Source organism: Cannabis sativa, chromosome X, assembly GCF_029168945.1.
Source record: "Cannabis sativa cultivar Pink pepper isolate KNU-18-1 chromosome X, ASM2916894v1, whole genome shotgun sequence".
NCBI classification, from domain to species: Eukaryota; Viridiplantae; Streptophyta; class Magnoliopsida; order Rosales; family Cannabaceae; genus Cannabis; species Cannabis sativa.
In genome coordinates, this window is record NC_083610.1 from 51,030,513 (window position 1) to 51,047,692 (window position 17,180).

The window sequence follows — 17,180 nt, forward strand, 5'->3', positions numbered from 1 at the left end:
AAGTAGTAATTTTAATTAAATTTTAAAAATAATTTATAATTTTTTTTCAAATTATTAGTTGTAATTATTATTTCCAATTTTATAAAAAATAAATATAATTTTTTTTAAAAAAATAATTTTTAGAAACTTGCCATAAAAGGTTATTAGATTATTACCTTATTAATTTTTTTTAGTTCCCATCAATGGGTATTACCCATTAAGAAGTGTTCCTTATAGATATACAATGATAAAAATAATAGTTTGAGAAAAAAAGAGAGAGAGAGGGAGAGAATTGGAAAAAATTAAAAAGAGAAATAGAGAGAGAAGAGAAAGAAAGAAAATAAAGGATTAGCATCTGATTTAAAAAAATCAACTAAAGATGACTAAAAAATATAAAGAATTTTTTTTTTTTTGAAACTTTAATAATAGAAAACATTAAAAAAGAAAAACATTAAGTAGGAAAAATATAAATGTAAATTTTTTTTTCTCAAAAGTATAAATGTAAAGTTTGAAAAAAAAAAAATTAATATTTTAGTGTAAATTTTCCTTATTAATATTCACATAATTTTATTATCTCCAACCACTTTCTCTTTCCCCACTTAAATAGAAAAATAAAATAAAAATAAAAGTTATCAAATACATTTTTTTATTTTTTATTTTTTATTTTCGAAAAGAAATTACCAACCAATTATATTTTTTTAAAAAAAAATAAAAATGTATTTACTTTTCTATGAGTGCATTTTATCAATTTTTTTTTGTTTTTAGATTTTTGAAACATACATTAAAATACATCTTTATTTTTAATTTCTAAAAAAAATGTGTTTGGTAATAAAATGCGATTGGTAACTTTTATTTTTAGGTGTCTCATTCAAATATTCATATGAAGAGACAAAAGTGAGGTTATGAAAGAGAGGAGAGACCCAATGCTTCTCCTAAAAAAATTTGTTCTAGAGGAAGATTCTTTGGGACATAATTTTTAAAGTCTCCGCTTCAAGTCTCATTGGACATTTTCCCACAGACTTATGGCTGTATACATATGTCATTTTGGGTGCTTCTTGGAATGAGGATTGGTCGTGCAAACAAACATTAGTGTTTTCAACGTACGTTGGTTGAACATCTCTCAAAAGATGAAATGACCCAATTTATTGGTGTATCCTGGTTGATTTGGAAACGACGAAACTAATTTGTTTTCCAAAATAAAATACCTACTGATGTTTATTGGATTCCTTGGGCGTTGGAGGTTTTGGATACTCATCTGCGGAGAGAGCCAACGAAAATAAATATGTAGAAAACCTGCAGTCGTGTTCTTGGCAGCCCCCTCCCCTTGGTAAATTCTTAATAAATACTAATGCATCTATCTTGCCATGTAATTTGGGGTGCGGTATAGGTGCGATAATAAGGGATCATAAAAGAACTTTAGTTGCAGCTGAAACTCGGTTTATCCCTGTGTTTCTTTCAGTGATGTTTGCAGAAACTGCTGCTATTCAGTTGGGCATTGATCTGGCTTTGCGTTGGTCTTGCTTGGATGTTTGGATTGGAGCTAACTGTCAATCGGTTGTAAAAGCTCTAAAAAACAGAGAGATTGTTCCAACGGACTAGGGTAACTTGTTTTATAATATCTTAAGGATCATCAGCAATTTTAATTCTTTAGACTTTATTTTTTATCCTAGAAATTGTAATAAGGTGCCTAATTGTTTAGCTAGGTGGGCGAGATTAACCCAAGTGTCTAATGTTTGGATAGATGTTTTATCCTCTTGTGCTACTGGTGGTAGCATGTTCGCAAATATGCCTAAGTGCTGCTAGTTTGTAATTGATGTTTTTATTCAAAAAAAAAAATATTCTTTTTTACATACAATTATTTTTTCTTTTTTTAAATTTGTTATTTGTTATTTTATTTATTTCACTTTATTGATGGAGACATAAAACAATAATAATTTATTTTATTTTATGTTTTAGTTATGTGAAAAAAAAATATTTTTTTTGATAAATATTAAATAATTTAATATTAAAAAGTAACCAATAAAAAATAATCGATCTAATCCATATTTTTGTGAATTGAATTGGATTTGAGCTATTGTGCGAATTAAATTGAATCAGATGCACTATGAGCAAAATGATGCAAATTGAATTAGACGAACACTCTATTACGAAACAAATATGTAAGACCCAACATTTGTGAAAACTACATTTTTAGACAAAAGTAAGCTTTTTTCTTATTATCTTCTTCTCTTTAAGAAAAAGAGCATCCATTTGTTGTTGTTTTTCATTTAGATATCCTCAGAATATTTTCTCAGATATACTTTCTCTATTTCATTATTTCTTTTCCTTGCTGTAACATTCTTCCTTCTCACAGGCCAAATTACATAGTAGCTTAGAGAAAGAAGGAAAACAAAAAAATAACCCAACAAAGACGGTCTCATCTCTAAAACCATTATTATTAGCAGCAGAAGCCTCGTGTGTTAAGGACGTAAAGTGTAAGAAAATCTTGACAATAGAAAATGCCTTTGACAGACAAATCTGCATAAAAAAAAAAAAAAAAAAAAAAAAAAAAAAATTAACCTGGATATTATAAATAAAGTAAAGGGGGTTTTTTTTTTTTTTTACTTTAAAATAATTTTCTTTTTGTATTTTTACCAAAATCTACATAGCAAGTTAGAAAAAAATCTTAAATCACAACCAAAATCAATATAAAATAATATATTAAATAATTCCCCCAAAATAAAATATAAAATACAGCGGTAGACCAAAACTCTATCAAGAATACAATAGACCATTAGATTTGTTCCCACCGATGGGGCAAGACACATAATTCCCCAAAGCAAATTATATATATAATCACTAACATTTAACTATCAAAAAAATAAATAAATCACTAACATTTTGAACCATTGTTTTTAAAAATACATCTCACTAAAATTAAACTCAGTTGGTGAACCACTGTTTTGGCAAAAAAACAGAAAGAAGCATTAAACCACCTAAGAGTTCAAATTTATAAAAGTTGAAGTCAGCAAATGGAATTACAAAATTAACGCTTTCTCTTTTGTCTTAAAGTTTTACTTTCATTAGACTTTGACTGTGAAGATAGCATCTTTTCCGCTACAACAGAGCTCCATAAAGCTCTTTCCACGTCTGATGGTGTGAAGCTCTCTTCTCCTGAACTCAACTCCTGTGTGTTGTTATTAGTTCATTACTCATTAGTATACATGTCAATTCTCATGTACTCATCCTAAATTGAATTAAGATGAACCTACAAATTATTAATTATGATTGTATTTGTAAGATTAGAACTTCAAGTCATACAACATGTCAACATGCCTCATCCTCCATAAGTATTCATAAGTTGGCAACTAAATTTACCCCTTTTTACCACTTATACAGGAGGATTGCACTTTCTACAAATTTGAATCATAAGCCTCAATCACACACATAAATGGTTCTACTTAAAAAATAAGTCTTCGTAACTAGTTCGAATTTTGAATCATAAAAATCATTCTTTCATATGGCCACGAACAAAATACCTAGCTCATCAACTATGCAGCATTGACCCGTAGATAAAGAATTAATTTGTTCACTGACCTTTGCTTTGGTCTGTAATTTATTTGCAAACAACAGATATTGCTTCGCCGAGTAATCTTTAGAGTTTCCCAAAGCTGCCTCCATAGCCTTTTTTTTATTACCAAAACCATGTTTATATGATATGAAATTAAATAAATAAACAAAGAGGTAACAAACAAACCCAACCAGAATATGAACCTGACCTCATCTGACATGAATGGCGCAACATCAGGGGCGTAAGCTGCAAGGATTGCAGAAGCCGTGGCTGGACCCACGCCTTTGAGCACCGTAAGCTCAGATAGAGCTTTCGATACATTGGGGAGAGATTGAAACCCCTTTTCCGATGCTGATTTTACCAGGTCATCGTCCAAACCCGAAACAAAATCCAACAGACGCGGCCTATGAATTCGATTTATACACACAACTTTATATATATATATATATATATAGTATACCTATAGAAAGAGAGAAAGAGGGAAAGAGAGTACCTCCATTTTCCACGGGTAAGTTTCCACTGCATGAGCTTTGAGAGCTCGGAGGTGGTGATGTAAGGATTAGGTTTTCGTTGGTGGAGGAGAGGTGGGAGTTCGTTGCGGTAATAGTCATCTAGCGAAACCAAATGGGGTTTGTTGAGAGATTGTATGCGGGAAGGATAAGCAGATAGGGCTTCTTGCCAGAGATTCAAATCGGAGCACCCAAACTCCATAGTTGGTTCTTGAATGCATTGAGGTGGTGTTCCCATTTCCTCGCGCTATATTGCGATTGTTTTTTTTTTTTTTTTTTTTTTTTTTGAGACTCCATTTAGCAGTGAAACTGACTCTTTTTGAGAGTAACTGGGTTGGGCCATTTGGACAAAACTTACATGGCCTACTGACGGAATTCTTGTTGGGCTTTATTTTTTAAAAAAAGTTCTTACAAAAATACTGACTTTTGGCTTAATTTTTACAAATACTGTCACACGGCTGAAATTACTTTTATACTGTCTTGGCCATTTTTTTTTTCTTTTATACGGTAAACACTAAAAAAAAATGAGACCTCCATCTTCCACACCCACAGACAAAACCACCACAGGAACACCAGAACAATTAGAAAACAACCATTAATTCCGGTGAGATTGAGGAAAAAAAAATGAAATCGACGTCAAATAAATAATCATAGTAAAATAACTGTAAAACAACACTAAAAAAAATCAAACAAAAGAAAGAAAAACATGATTAAAAAAAAACTAAAAATGTTCTGCACAACCTCAATACCCAATGTAATAGCAGTTATATTTGCAAGCCCAATCTTAAAAAATCAGAACAAAAAAACTACTAAAACAACACAAAAACAAATATAAAACAATAAGCAGATATAACCACTTAGAAAAACATAAAAGAACCACACACCTCAAAACTTTTTTTCTAGTAAGCTCATCATATATATTTTAGGACAACCCAAAATAAAAAAAATAACCACAAAATAACCATAGAGAAGGAAGAAGAAATGTATTTTATAGCCTCCATCTTCCACACCCATGGATAGAACCACCACAGCACCACGAGAACATCTAGAAAACAATCATTAATTCCAGCAAGATGGAGCAAAAACAGTGAAATCGACGTTAAAAAAATAAATTTTAGAAAACGACCGTAAAACAACACTAAAACAAATAAAAAAAAACTAAAAAATAAACACAGTATACTGAAGTATGAAACTTATAAAAATACACAGTAAAAAAGTAAAAAAAAAAAAAATCGTATGACAGTATTTTTGTAAAAAAAAAAGGCAAAAGTGAGTATACCATGTAAATTTTTCTTTTTTTTGGCAAAAATAACTCTAAATTTTGAAACTATAAATGTTATTTTTTTTTAAAATAAGCAAAATAATTAAATATAAGAGAATTACTCCATGTACTATTTTTTAAATTTACAGTTTGGGTTGCTCCGGTGATTTTTTCGGTAGATTCTATGTGGATTGCTCTATGGATTTTAGTTGTGATTTAAGTTCTTCCGTTGCTATAGGAGTTTCTGTGTGGAATTTCATAAAAATGAAAAAAAAAACTGTTTTAAATAAAAATGAAATACCCATTTGTTGGGATTTTATGCCCTAAATAAAACCCATTTCAATCTAATTCGATTTGTTATCAATAAAAGATTAGAAGTTATTTAAGTTTACATGTAGTTTTCATGTTTATGGTTTAATGTGTACAAAATTCGTTAAGTCCAGAACATATAGTTATTCACAATTACAGTGATGTCAACACAGTGGAATGTAATTGTGATTATATGCTTCAAAAGATAATGTCCCTGATTCATCAGTGCACTGGATTTACACTGATGTGATAATCAGTGATAAAGTATACTTACACCTTGGATAAGTGTTATGTTCTTTCCAGAACATTGGCAAAGTATGCTAGTTTCGGATGTATGGAGTATACATTGGACTGGGACCGATATTGATCTTGGTAAAGATATTATAATCTTAAGATCTTAATCCTGACATGCTTAGGTTCAATCTCAAGAGTGTTATTTATATTCTTTGATTTATTAGTTAAGCCTACTTTTTGGTCCAGGTGATACGTACATTTTAGGAACATAATAGTACAATTGAGTGGGAGCGCTAAACATAGATATGGAATCTATAGCTTCTATCTGGACATAGAAGTGAAACGATGATTTCCTTCGAGCTTGGCTTAATAGAGATAAATAGAAGAGCTCTTGTTTCAGTGATTATATTAGCTCACTGAAATATCATTTATAGGAAGCTAAGTGTTTTAAGTATAAAATACATTGAGGGGTGAAACGGTAAATTTATCCCTACTCGGTGTAAATCATCTATAGATGATCTTTAATTATTGGGATTAGAACGATGGTTAAATGTTTATAGCGTATCTATATCGTGGAACACATCAAGTTGGTCCTCAATCATAGTATGTGCCCACACACATCAAGTTGGTCCTCAATCATAGTATGTAAGACTGTGAAGAATCCAAACACAAGGAAGGAGTTTCGGGCTCAGATCTTGGTGATACTCTGCTACAGAAAGGATACAAGGGTTAGAGATCTGAGTGGAAGGAGTCATTTAATTCCGCTGCACCCACTGTAAGGTTTCTCAAACTTTATATGTGTTTAAATTACATTGTTTTAGAAATTCATATTTAGGATGTTAAACAACATACATGGTAGTAATTCTAGATCATGGTAAAACATATTCCAACAACTGGCCTCAGAGCCATGGTAATGATTTACTTTCATGAAATATGGATTTAAAACAATGTTTGTGTTGATTTGGATGGTTTCATGATGGTTTATGTGTTTATTTGATGATTGTATGGAAATCGCAATGTATGTTGTAAAATATTTTTTGTTTCATTCTGAAAATATTTTTACTGGAAAGTAGACGAAAAATTAATGAATTTACGCTTTTACAGAACTCAATTTGAATTTTTTATGAATTAGTTGTGATTTTTTTGAATTTGGATGAAAATATCTAAATTTGGATTGCACACGCGCGCGCGCACGAGGTGCTACACTCGGCACCCACACGTGTTTTTAGACAACCTGACCGAGGACACTCAGACACGGGCTGTCTCAAACCATGTCACGCCGAGTTCCCTCAGCCAATGAGGCTGCATGCAGCCCTCTATCTCTGTCAGCCTTCCCCATCCGCGTGCGCAGGGGTATGCATGTGCACCAATTTTATTTTCGTCATAACTTTTGATTCAAAAATCGTTTTTCATTGAAACAAAATTCAAATTTTGGTAAAATTTTGTGTAGAATCTGAATTTTCAATTAAAAATCTAATTATTAAAATAAAATTAATTTTTATTAATTTTTGATTAATTAAAATTAGTTTTAGATATTAGTAGGCTTTGAATTTGAAATTTTAATTTTTCCACAAAAATAGCTTTATGGTTAATTTTGAAATTTATGATTATTTTATTTATTTTAATTATAAGATCAGATATTACTTATTTTATTATTAAAATTAGAATGATCTTATTTTGATATTAACATATTTTTTAAAAAAAATAATCTAGTTTAAATTTTAAAAATTTGTTAACCATATCATATTTTAAAAAATTTGTTATTTTTGAAATGTATTTTATTAAATTAAATTATAAGATTTGAAAAATGTTAGTTTTGTCATTTTATCTTATTAGATATTTTTTTAATTAAAATTAATTTTTGGCAAAATAACATTAAATTTTTAAAAATTTGTTAATTTAGGTTTGAATAGAAATTTTAGGGTTTCTCACCATAAAATTTTCATACTTAGGATATTTTATTTTATTATTTTTAAATAAAATTGATAATATCCTAACCATAAAATATCTTATTTTTTAAATTGTTTATTTTTGTAATATTTAATTTATTAAATTGTAAGATTAAGAATATAATATTAGAAATATCTAAATTTTAAAATCAAGATAATATATTATATTATCTTATTAGATATTTAATTAATTTAAATTATTTAAATAAACTTGAAAATTTGAAAATTGGTTAGATATTTGATTTTAAGTTAGAATTTAGGATATTTAAGAGATTTGTTACCTTTTGAATTTTTTTTAAAATATTCTCTAACAGCCTAAATTTTAAATTCTAGTTAAGATATTTTTTAAATTTTAAATTTTAAAATAGAAATATCTTAACCTACTTTCCAGTTATCTGTTACATGTTTATTTGTAATGTTTGATTATTTATTTATTTATTTATTCATTTTTTTTTACAAAACTATTATTTATTTGATCTAAATTACTATGATTAACTTGTTGACAGATCCAATGATCTGATTTTAATCATAGTCCAATTGTCAATAGATCTTATAAATAATTTGTAACAGGTAAATCTTGCAATTTCTTTCATCTATATAAACCTAGTAACATGATAGAGTCATCCAAATCATTTGACATGTGTGAGCCTATATGTTTGCTTTTGGGCTTAGATGCATATAGGAAGCCCATTTAAGTTTAATTAATTAAATAGACTAGGTTGCTAAAATGAAATTTCACATAAGTAATTTTATTTAGGCCCAATTAGAATTCAGCTTATTTAATGAATAACAATTATTTATTTAAAGGTTAAATTCCTCTCCTTTGGGCCTTGTGTGAGAGATAGGGGGCCAATAGTAGTGGGTACGATATACTGAACCCAACCCTCCCTCACATGAACCACCCCAATTGTGAAGGCCCATTTGCCTTATTTAAATAATTGTATTAGGTTAATTATATTTGTCTAACCTAATTAAAATTAAATTAGCAACATAATTAACTTTAAAATATATGAAATTTATTCTTCATTGAATATTTTAAAGTTAATTTTAGAAAAATACTTAGTTCATTGAGATATATTCTAGATAGTTATTTCTAGTAACTAATTATATTTTCTAATATTTAATTAGAAAAATATTTTAAGTTGAAAATTAATTATTTTTAGACCAACTTAAATTAGAATATTTTTCCTAGTATTAAATTAGAATTAATAATTAAGTTAATTTTGTACTTAATTATTTAATTCTTATATTTAATACATTTAATTAAATTAAAAATTAAATATCTAAGTTGATTTTATTCTTGATACATAAATATTAGTTATTTTCAGAATATTTAATTAAATAAGAAAATTATTTTAAGTTGGAAATTTTAATTTCAGAACAACTTAAATTTGAATGATTTTCAAAATATATTTTATTTTATTTTATTTTATTAATCATTTTTTTAAAATTTTGAAATTGCATTATTTAAATGCAGATAATTTTGAATTTTTTTTTTTTTGAAAAATAGATTAAAGTTAAAAATTAATTATTTTTAAATTAATTTTAGATCAACTTAAATCAAATAAATTTTTCATTAATGAATAATTAAAATAAATGGACTAAAATATATTATAATTAGAAAATAAATATATTAGTTAGTGAAAGTCTAGATAGTTATTTTGTAATGAACCCATACAATTAATATTTTAGATTATTAAATAATTAGGGTTTATTCATGAGGTTTAAATATTATTTATAACCTGCATATTGTGGAAATTTATTTAAGTTAATGTATGCTTATTATGTTATTTATGTAAATTTCGTAAATTCTGAGGTTGTATTCGGAAGCTGTGGAAAACGACGTTGCGCCTTTAGAGAGTCGCATTTTATATGTTTTACAATATTATTTTTGGGGGTATCATTGTTGGGTATTGGAGGTGTTGGAATTTTTAGGGTTTGTAAAATGACTAATTTACCCTTGGGAGTTTATAGCCAGTTTAGTTAGTTAGAGTGGCAAAAAGGTCTTTAGACAAAGACTTTATTTGTCTTATTTGGTTTCTTTTAGTGCTGAATATAAGTCTAATTAATTAAAGAAATTCATTTATCTTGGGTGAGAAGGAATCAAAGAAAAACCTAGAAAACTACTTCTCTCTCTCCCTCTTTCTCTCGAATTGGCAAGAACCAGCACCAAGCTGGAATTTTCTTAGCCCAATTCAGTAAGTTCCAGTTGTGATTGAAGCTCCAATTCAAGGTAGAACACTCTAGCTTGCTTTCTTTGATGTTCTTTGGTTCCATTTTAAGTTTGATATGTGGTTTTAGAAATTTAAGGGGCAGTGAGTGTGTTATTGGTTTGATTTTCTTTTTTGGGGTTAGGTGTTGATTATTTTGAGAGATTAGAGCTGAATTGGTTAATTATTGTGATGTTTGGGTAGAATTGGAGTTTAAGAGCTCAAGTTGGAGCTCTAATAGTGGATTGAGATTTTGTGTTAATTGTTGTATTCTTTTGCTTGGGTTTGGTTTACTATAGTGCATATAGGTATTCTGGAAGTTTTTAGAAAGTTTGGGATTGATTTGAATCAAGGGGCTTGATTTTTGGGTTCCCAGCACAGAACCGGTCGACCGGTTCTGGGGGACCATTAGAACTGGTCGACCGTTGGTACCCAGGAAGCGGGCTTCCGGTTGGGGCTTTTGCCCGAACCCTAGTTTTCCCCATTTTTGTGCTGTTTAGGGTATTAGCATCCTATTTATCGATAAGGTTATCCTTAATTTCAATTTTAAATCCCCGATAAGTGTTTTAGCATGTCTCTTATCGAGTTATGAATATTATGGTTTAGGGCCCTGTAAAGCGTCACGCTGCGTTTCCACTCAGGCTGACCAGCACACTTGAGCACGGAACGAGGTAAGATAGCATAATAATGTATATATGAATGTATGCTTGTTTTAACTATTTACACTACTAACACTAGTTGTTTATGTGATTTTAAGGGTGTTAGTTTAGTGTAGGTTTATAGAGTAGTTACAGTGTTACCAACACGAGTACCAAAGGGTACGTTGTGCATGTGGTACAACACTTAGTAACTTCTGGGAGTACAATAATGGCTCTACCAACACGAGTACAGGGTTGGTACTTTGGTGCATTTGGTACAGTAGTCGTACTTCCCTTAAGAACGTTCTTAATCATTTGGTGGGTTCAGTTATGGAGCTCAAAGCGGCTTAAACATAAAGCCGAAATCGCATGGTTTAGATATATGTTATGCATATCTTACTGAGTCTGTTGACTCATCAGCTTGCTACCTTGTGTAGGTAAAGGAAAAGTGAAGCTGGAGGAACAGTGAGATGGAGCTCGACAGTGATTGTACATATCGCGGCAGTGCAACCTGGAGGGTTTCGATCTTTCAATATTTTGAGTTGTATTATGTGTTGCCTGTACTTGTTTATATAAAAAAAAATCTTAAAGGAGTTTCGTATTAACAAATATAGTTTTAAACTACGTTTTATAACTCGGGATCCCGATCTTTATAGTTAAGTAATTATAATATATTAAAGTTAGTTTGCAAATTTAGTATTTCAAATACGGGCGTTACAGTTTGGTATCAGAGCCACCAGGTTGTTCACTGAAGACCGTCAAGATATGTATAATCAAGGTCAGTGTCGAGCTCAACTCACGGTTCCGTAAGCTTTACTTTCTGCAAACTGTTTTAAGATATATTGCATATATGATTAAATGGATGTTTTAAAACCCTAAATGTGGTCTTGAAAATATTTTGACCACTGTCTAACCTACATGCCTCGTGGGTTCGCAGGCTAAGTCCTAAGTAATGGACGCCCAGCGAAACATCAGAAGGCAGGGTGAAATGGTTGAGACCGAAGGTGGTCGGGGTGGTAGAAATCCCAAAAACCCCCATGGACGCGGTAGAGGCCGCGGTCGTGCTCCGAGAGGTGGTCAAGAGGATCCACCTCAGGCTCCGACTGATTGGGAGCAAAGGTTTGCTGAGATGCAAGCTAGAATACAAGAAGATGAGATTCAGAGACTCAGGCAACGGGATGCTCCTGTTGAGTTTCCCCTGCAACCGCGTGCTGCGGTTCCTGCGGTGCCAGCGGAGCAGCATGTTGCTGGTAACCGTATGGAGCCTTTATATGAGAGATTTAGGAAGCAAGCACCTCCTGTATTTTTGGGAGGCCCTGATGTACTTAAGGCTAAACAGTGGTTAACTGTTATCGAAAGAATATTAAATTTCATGGGAGTGGTCGGGAATGACAGGGTGGCATGTGCCACGTTTCAATTTCAAGAGGATACCTTGGTGTGGTGGGAGATGGTATCCCTCACCAAGGATGTTGCTAGAATGACCAGGGAGGAATTCCGGGAATTGTTTAATGCTAAATACTATAATGAGGTGGTCCGCAGTGCAAAGCGGAAAGAATTTGTTGAGTTGGTACAAGGCGAGGGTATGTCAGTGACTGAATACACAACAAAGTTTGATCGGTTGGCTAAGTTAGCCTTTGGAATCGTACCAACGGATTTTAGTAAAAAGGAGAAGTACTTAGTGGGATTGAATGCCAAGATTAAGCACGATCTGGTTATCACAACAAATGATACTACAACCTATGCTGAAATGGTTGACAAGGCTCTTCGAGCTGAAGGAGCAGTTAAGTTCTTGCAAGAAACTCGAGAGACTCCTGGTGCTGGTGGGACCACTACTCTCCCTATTTCTGGCCCTGGAAAAGAGAGTGGTGATTCCACTTTTGAGCAAAATAAGAGAACTTTCCCATCTTCGGGGAGTTTAGGGCAAGGTAAAAGGTTTCGAGGAAATTAGGGTAAAGGGAGACGTTAGACTTACTCCTATCCTGAGTGTCCGCGCTGCAAGAAACATCATCCCGGGACCTGTAACTGGAGAGCTTGCTTTCAGTGTGGATCAGTGGGGCACCTTAAGAAAGATTGTCCCCAGTTGAAGAATGAGGAACCTAAGCCTGAAGTTAAGCCTGCTCCAGCACGTGTATTTGCTATCACTCAGGCTGATGCTGCCGCCAGCCCTTCAGTGGTCACATGTCAGCTATTTATTAATGGTTTTGTCTTTACTGTTTTATTTGATTCGGGTGCTACACGATCTTACGTATCATCAAGAGTTCTTAATCAACTTGGTAGGGCTAGTGATGTTTTTGAGATGGGGATTGGAACCTTATTTCCTATCGGGGAATTAATTATATCAAGAAAGTGGGTTAGATCAGTGTTAATTAGAATTGAAGATAGAGAATTGAGCGCTGATCTTGTGGAGTTACCATTGGCCGAGTTTGATATTATACTCAGGATGGACTTTTTGTCCAAGTATTTTGCTAGTATTGACTGCAAATGGAAGATGGTAACTTTCCAACCGGAGAATGAGGAACCATTTGTTTTTGTTGGTTCGGTTCAAGGTTCTCGTATCCCAAGAATCTCAACATTAAAAGCTAGGGATTTACTACGCAGTGGGTGTGTAGGATTCTTAGCGGTTGTAGTTGATTCTAGTAAATCTGTGTTACTTGGACCTGAGAGGTTAAAGTGGTTAAGTAATTCCTGGACGTGTTTCCTGAGGAATTACCAGGATTACCACCTCAGCGAAAAATAGATTTTATTATTGACTTAATACCTGGGGCGGAACCTGTTTCAAAAGCACCTTACCTAATGGCACCTGCAGAATTAAAAGAACTGAAGATACAACTTCAGGGAATGTTGGATCTAGGGTTCACCCGACCAAGTGTGTCACCTTGGGGAGCTCTGGTTCTATTTGTAAAGAAGAAAGATGGAACTCTTCGAATGTGTATTGGTTACCGAGAGCTGAATAAGTTAACCATAAAAAACAAATATCCTTTGCCTAGAATTGATGATCTGTTTGATCAACTTCAAGGCAAGACGGTATTCTCTAAGATTGACTTGAGATCTGGATATCATCAACTGAGAATCCGAGAAGAGGATATTCCGAAGATAGCCTTCCGAACCAGGTATGGTCATTATGAGTTCCTAGTTATGTCATTCGGGTTAACAAATGCTCCGGCCGCCTTTATGTATCTCATGAACAGAGTATTAATGGATTTTCTCGATAATTTTGTAATTGTATTTATCAATGATATTCTTGTGTATTCTCGGTCAGAAGCAGAACACGAACAACATCTTCGAATGGTTCTGCAACGACTCAGAGATCATAAACTCTATGCAAAGTTCAAAAAGTGTGAGTTTTGGCTGTCACGAGTATCTTTTCTGGGGCATATTGTTGGAAAAGACGGAATTATGGTAGACCCAGGGAATTATGGTAAACAGTCACTAAAGTTTGAAGTTTTCTCGGTTTAGTGGGTTACTATTGGCGTTTTCGTTGGAAGTTATTTTACCAGGAACTTAGATCTACTCACAAGTATGTTGATTTAACAACCTAAATATGAACTTCTAAAACGATGGAAAATTAAACACATAAAAGTATCAGAAATCTTACATTGGGTGCAGCGGAATATATGTCTAATCCCACTCAGATCTCTAACCCTTGATTCCTTTCTGTAGCAGAGTATAATCAAGATCTGAGCCCGATAGTCCTTCTTTGTTGTTTCTGAATTCTACACAGCCTTCCTCACTATGATTGAGGTATTACTTGATGTGTGTGGGCACTACTCTAACACTTATAGATTTCGAAACAGTGAAGGAATAGAGAGAGAGAGAGAGAGAGAGAGAGAGAGAGAGAGAGAGAGAGAGAGAGAGAGAGAGAGAGAGAGAGAGAGAGAGAGAGAGAGAGAGAGAGAGAGAGAGAGAGAGAGAGAGAGAGAGAGAGAGAGAGAGAGAGAGAGAGAGAGAGAGAGAGAGAGAGAGAGGGTGGCGGCTCAGAGAGAATTTTCAGAGAGAAAATTCTGTCAGAATAATGTTGTGTATCAGTTGTATTGAAAACTGAAGCCTTTGCCTTCTATTTATAGAAGACCACACAGGGCTATGATTGAATTAATTGACATTTAATATTGAAAAAATCAAAGGGAAAAGGAAACTTAAGTGCCCGGCCTAGGCATTGTGGAAACAAGGCTTGCCACTTTTCCAACTTTCCTTTTCCTACACTGATAGTTTCCTGTTTTGTCAAAAACTGCCAATTCCTTTGTTCAACCACATAAATGTCAAATCTAATTATTTAATAATTAAAATTAATTATCAAATAATATATTGTCATTTATTTTATTAATAATGAAACTAATTAAAGTTTCCTAATTAATAAATATGCCTTTTAAAATCTCTATTTACTGTTTTGCCCTTAATAAGTGATAAATTCTCAAATAGACACAGTCTATCTTGAGAATTTTAATTGATTAATTAAAATCAATTAAATGAGTCTTACAAGTAATATTATCTCAACTAGTGGGGGGACCATGGGTCTATATATCCGAGCTTCCAATAAGCAGATCTAGAATTTACCACTTAAATTCACTGACTTATTAATTCATTGTTGAATCCACACATAGAACTCAGAATTTCACTCTCAGTATATAGAATGCTCTATATGTTCCACCATATAGACACATCATTAGTTATCCATTGTTATAATCCTAATGTGATCAATGATCCTCTATATGGATGATTTACACTGTAAAGGGACTAAATTACCGTAACACCCTACAATGTATTTTATCCTTAAAACACTTAACCCTGTATAAATGATATTTCAACTAAGTGAAATGAGTACTCAATCATTTATCTCGTTTGGTTAAGCTCGAAGGAAATCACCCTTTGCTTACTATTCGCCAGATAGAAGCTATAGATTCCATATTTATGTTAGCGCTCCCACTCAATCGTACTACCGTGTTCCCAAAATGTATGTATTGCCCTGACCATAAATTAGGCTTAACTAACAAATCAAAGAACACGAATAACACTCTTGAAATTGAGCCTAACCATATCAGGATTTCGATCATGTGATCTAGGATCAACTTATGATATTGAATTGAATAGATATTTACGGTAAGTTTCACAAATCTATTTCAAAGTTCAATATCGGTCCATTCCAATGCATACTCCATGCATCCAACCTGAGCTTTACTTTAACCTATGTTCTGGAAAGAACATAACATTTCTCCAAATGCAAGTAAACTCTGTTGTAGATTGTCATATCAGTAAAACCCAGTGTTCTGATAAATCTAAGAATACTTTATTCACATAGTCATGTTTACTTTCCACTGTGTTGACAACACAATAAACATGATCAAGTATGTGAAAAGGGGTTTGGATGAATTTATAAATCAAATAGACAAACAATTGATTAATTGAACCAAAACATACACAAATGAATGAAAAATACTTCTATTACTTTATCAATATTGAATAATCTCGATTACATTGAAATAGAGTTTTATTTAGGGCATAAAACCCTACAAACTCCCACTTGCACTAATATAAAACAAATCAGTACATTTCAATTAATCCTAAATTCTGACGGTGCTTTTCGAATGAAGTTACTGCCAAGACTTTGGTGAATGGATCAACTAAGTTGTCCTGCGTGTCCACTTTCTCCACCAGTATATCCCCTCTTGCCACATATTCTCTGATAATATGATACTTTCTTTCTATATGCTTACTTCTCTTGTGGCTCCGAGGTTCCTTACTGTTGGCTATAGCTCCATTGTTATCACAAAGCAGGACTAGAGGCTTTTCCATTCCAGGAACTACACCAAGAATGGTGAAGAACTTCCTAAGCCAGACAACCTCTTTAGCTGCTTCAGCCGCAGCTATGTATTCTGCCTCCATGGTAGAATCCGAAATCGCAGTTTGTTTAGCACTTCTCCAAACCACTGCTCCACCCCCAAGAGTAAACACCATCCCAGATGTAGATTTCATGTCTTCAAGACATCCCTGGAAATCTGAGTCTGTATAGCCTAAGGGATTTAAAGCACCACCCTTGTAGACTAATACATAATCTCTTGTACTCTTTAAGTATTTCAAAATATACTTAACAGCATTCCAATGTACCCGTCTTGGATTTGACTGATACCTGCTCACGATTCCAACTGCATAGCAGATGTCAGGTCTAGTGCATAGCATAGCATACATTTGACTTCCAACTGCAGAAGCATAAGGAATTTTTGCCATGTCTTCTATCTCTTGAGGATCAGTAGGGCACTGTTCCTTAGATAGATGAATACCATGTCTAGAGGGCATATTTGCCCCATTGGTATAGGTCATGGAAAATCTCTCTAGAACTTTGTCAATGTAAGCTGTTTGAGAGAGAGCAAGGGATCTGTTCTTCCGGTCTCTGATAATCTGAATACCGAGAACATAGGCTGCCTCACCCAAGTCTTTCATGTCGAATTGAGTGTCAAGCCATTCCTTGATGTGAGTCATTTTCTTGACATTGTTGCCAATGATCAAAATGTCATCAACATAAAGGACCAGGAATACTACTACTTGGTTT

General features: G+C 32.8%; 1 protein-coding gene across 2 annotated transcripts; it reads right to left on the reverse strand.

The window, feature by feature from the left end:
• Window positions 1-2,166: 2,166 nt before the first annotated feature.
• LOC115712824 (uncharacterized) lies at window positions 2,167-4,330 on the reverse strand. 2 transcript variants are annotated; one of them, XM_061107292.1, is made up of 5 exons: window positions 4,023-4,330; window positions 3,738-3,933; window positions 3,556-3,642; window positions 3,037-3,145; window positions 2,167-2,496 (listed from the first exon to the last, which is right to left on the reverse strand). In XM_061107292.1, the coding sequence occupies exons 1-5, from the start codon at window positions 4,274-4,276 to the stop codon at window positions 2,417-2,419; spliced, it is 726 nt and encodes a 241-aa protein (XP_060963275.1). In that variant the 5' UTR covers window positions 4,277-4,330; the 3' UTR covers window positions 2,167-2,416. The 2 variants fall into 2 exon arrangements, with proteins under 2 accessions (XP_060963275.1, XP_030497072.1); XM_030641212.2 differs by lacking the exon at window positions 2,167-2,496 and having other exon boundaries at window positions 2,830-3,145.
• Between the last annotated feature and the right edge of the window lie 12,850 nt (window positions 4,331-17,180).

Bases quoted from the DNA above. Each gene is read 5' to 3' on its own strand.
- LOC115712824 (XM_061107292.1), bottom strand. From the start codon at position 4,276: ATGGGAACACCACCTCAATGCATTCAAGAACCAACTATGGAGTTTGGG. The intron at 3,146-3,555 runs GTCAGTGAACAA...AACAACACACAG, and splicing joins AATTACAGACCAAAGCAAAG to GAGTTGAGTTCAGGAGAAGA. The intron at 2,497-3,036 runs GTAAAACTTTAA...TTTTTTATGCAG, and splicing joins ACAGTCAAAGTCTAATGAAA to ATTTGTCTGTCAAAGGCATT.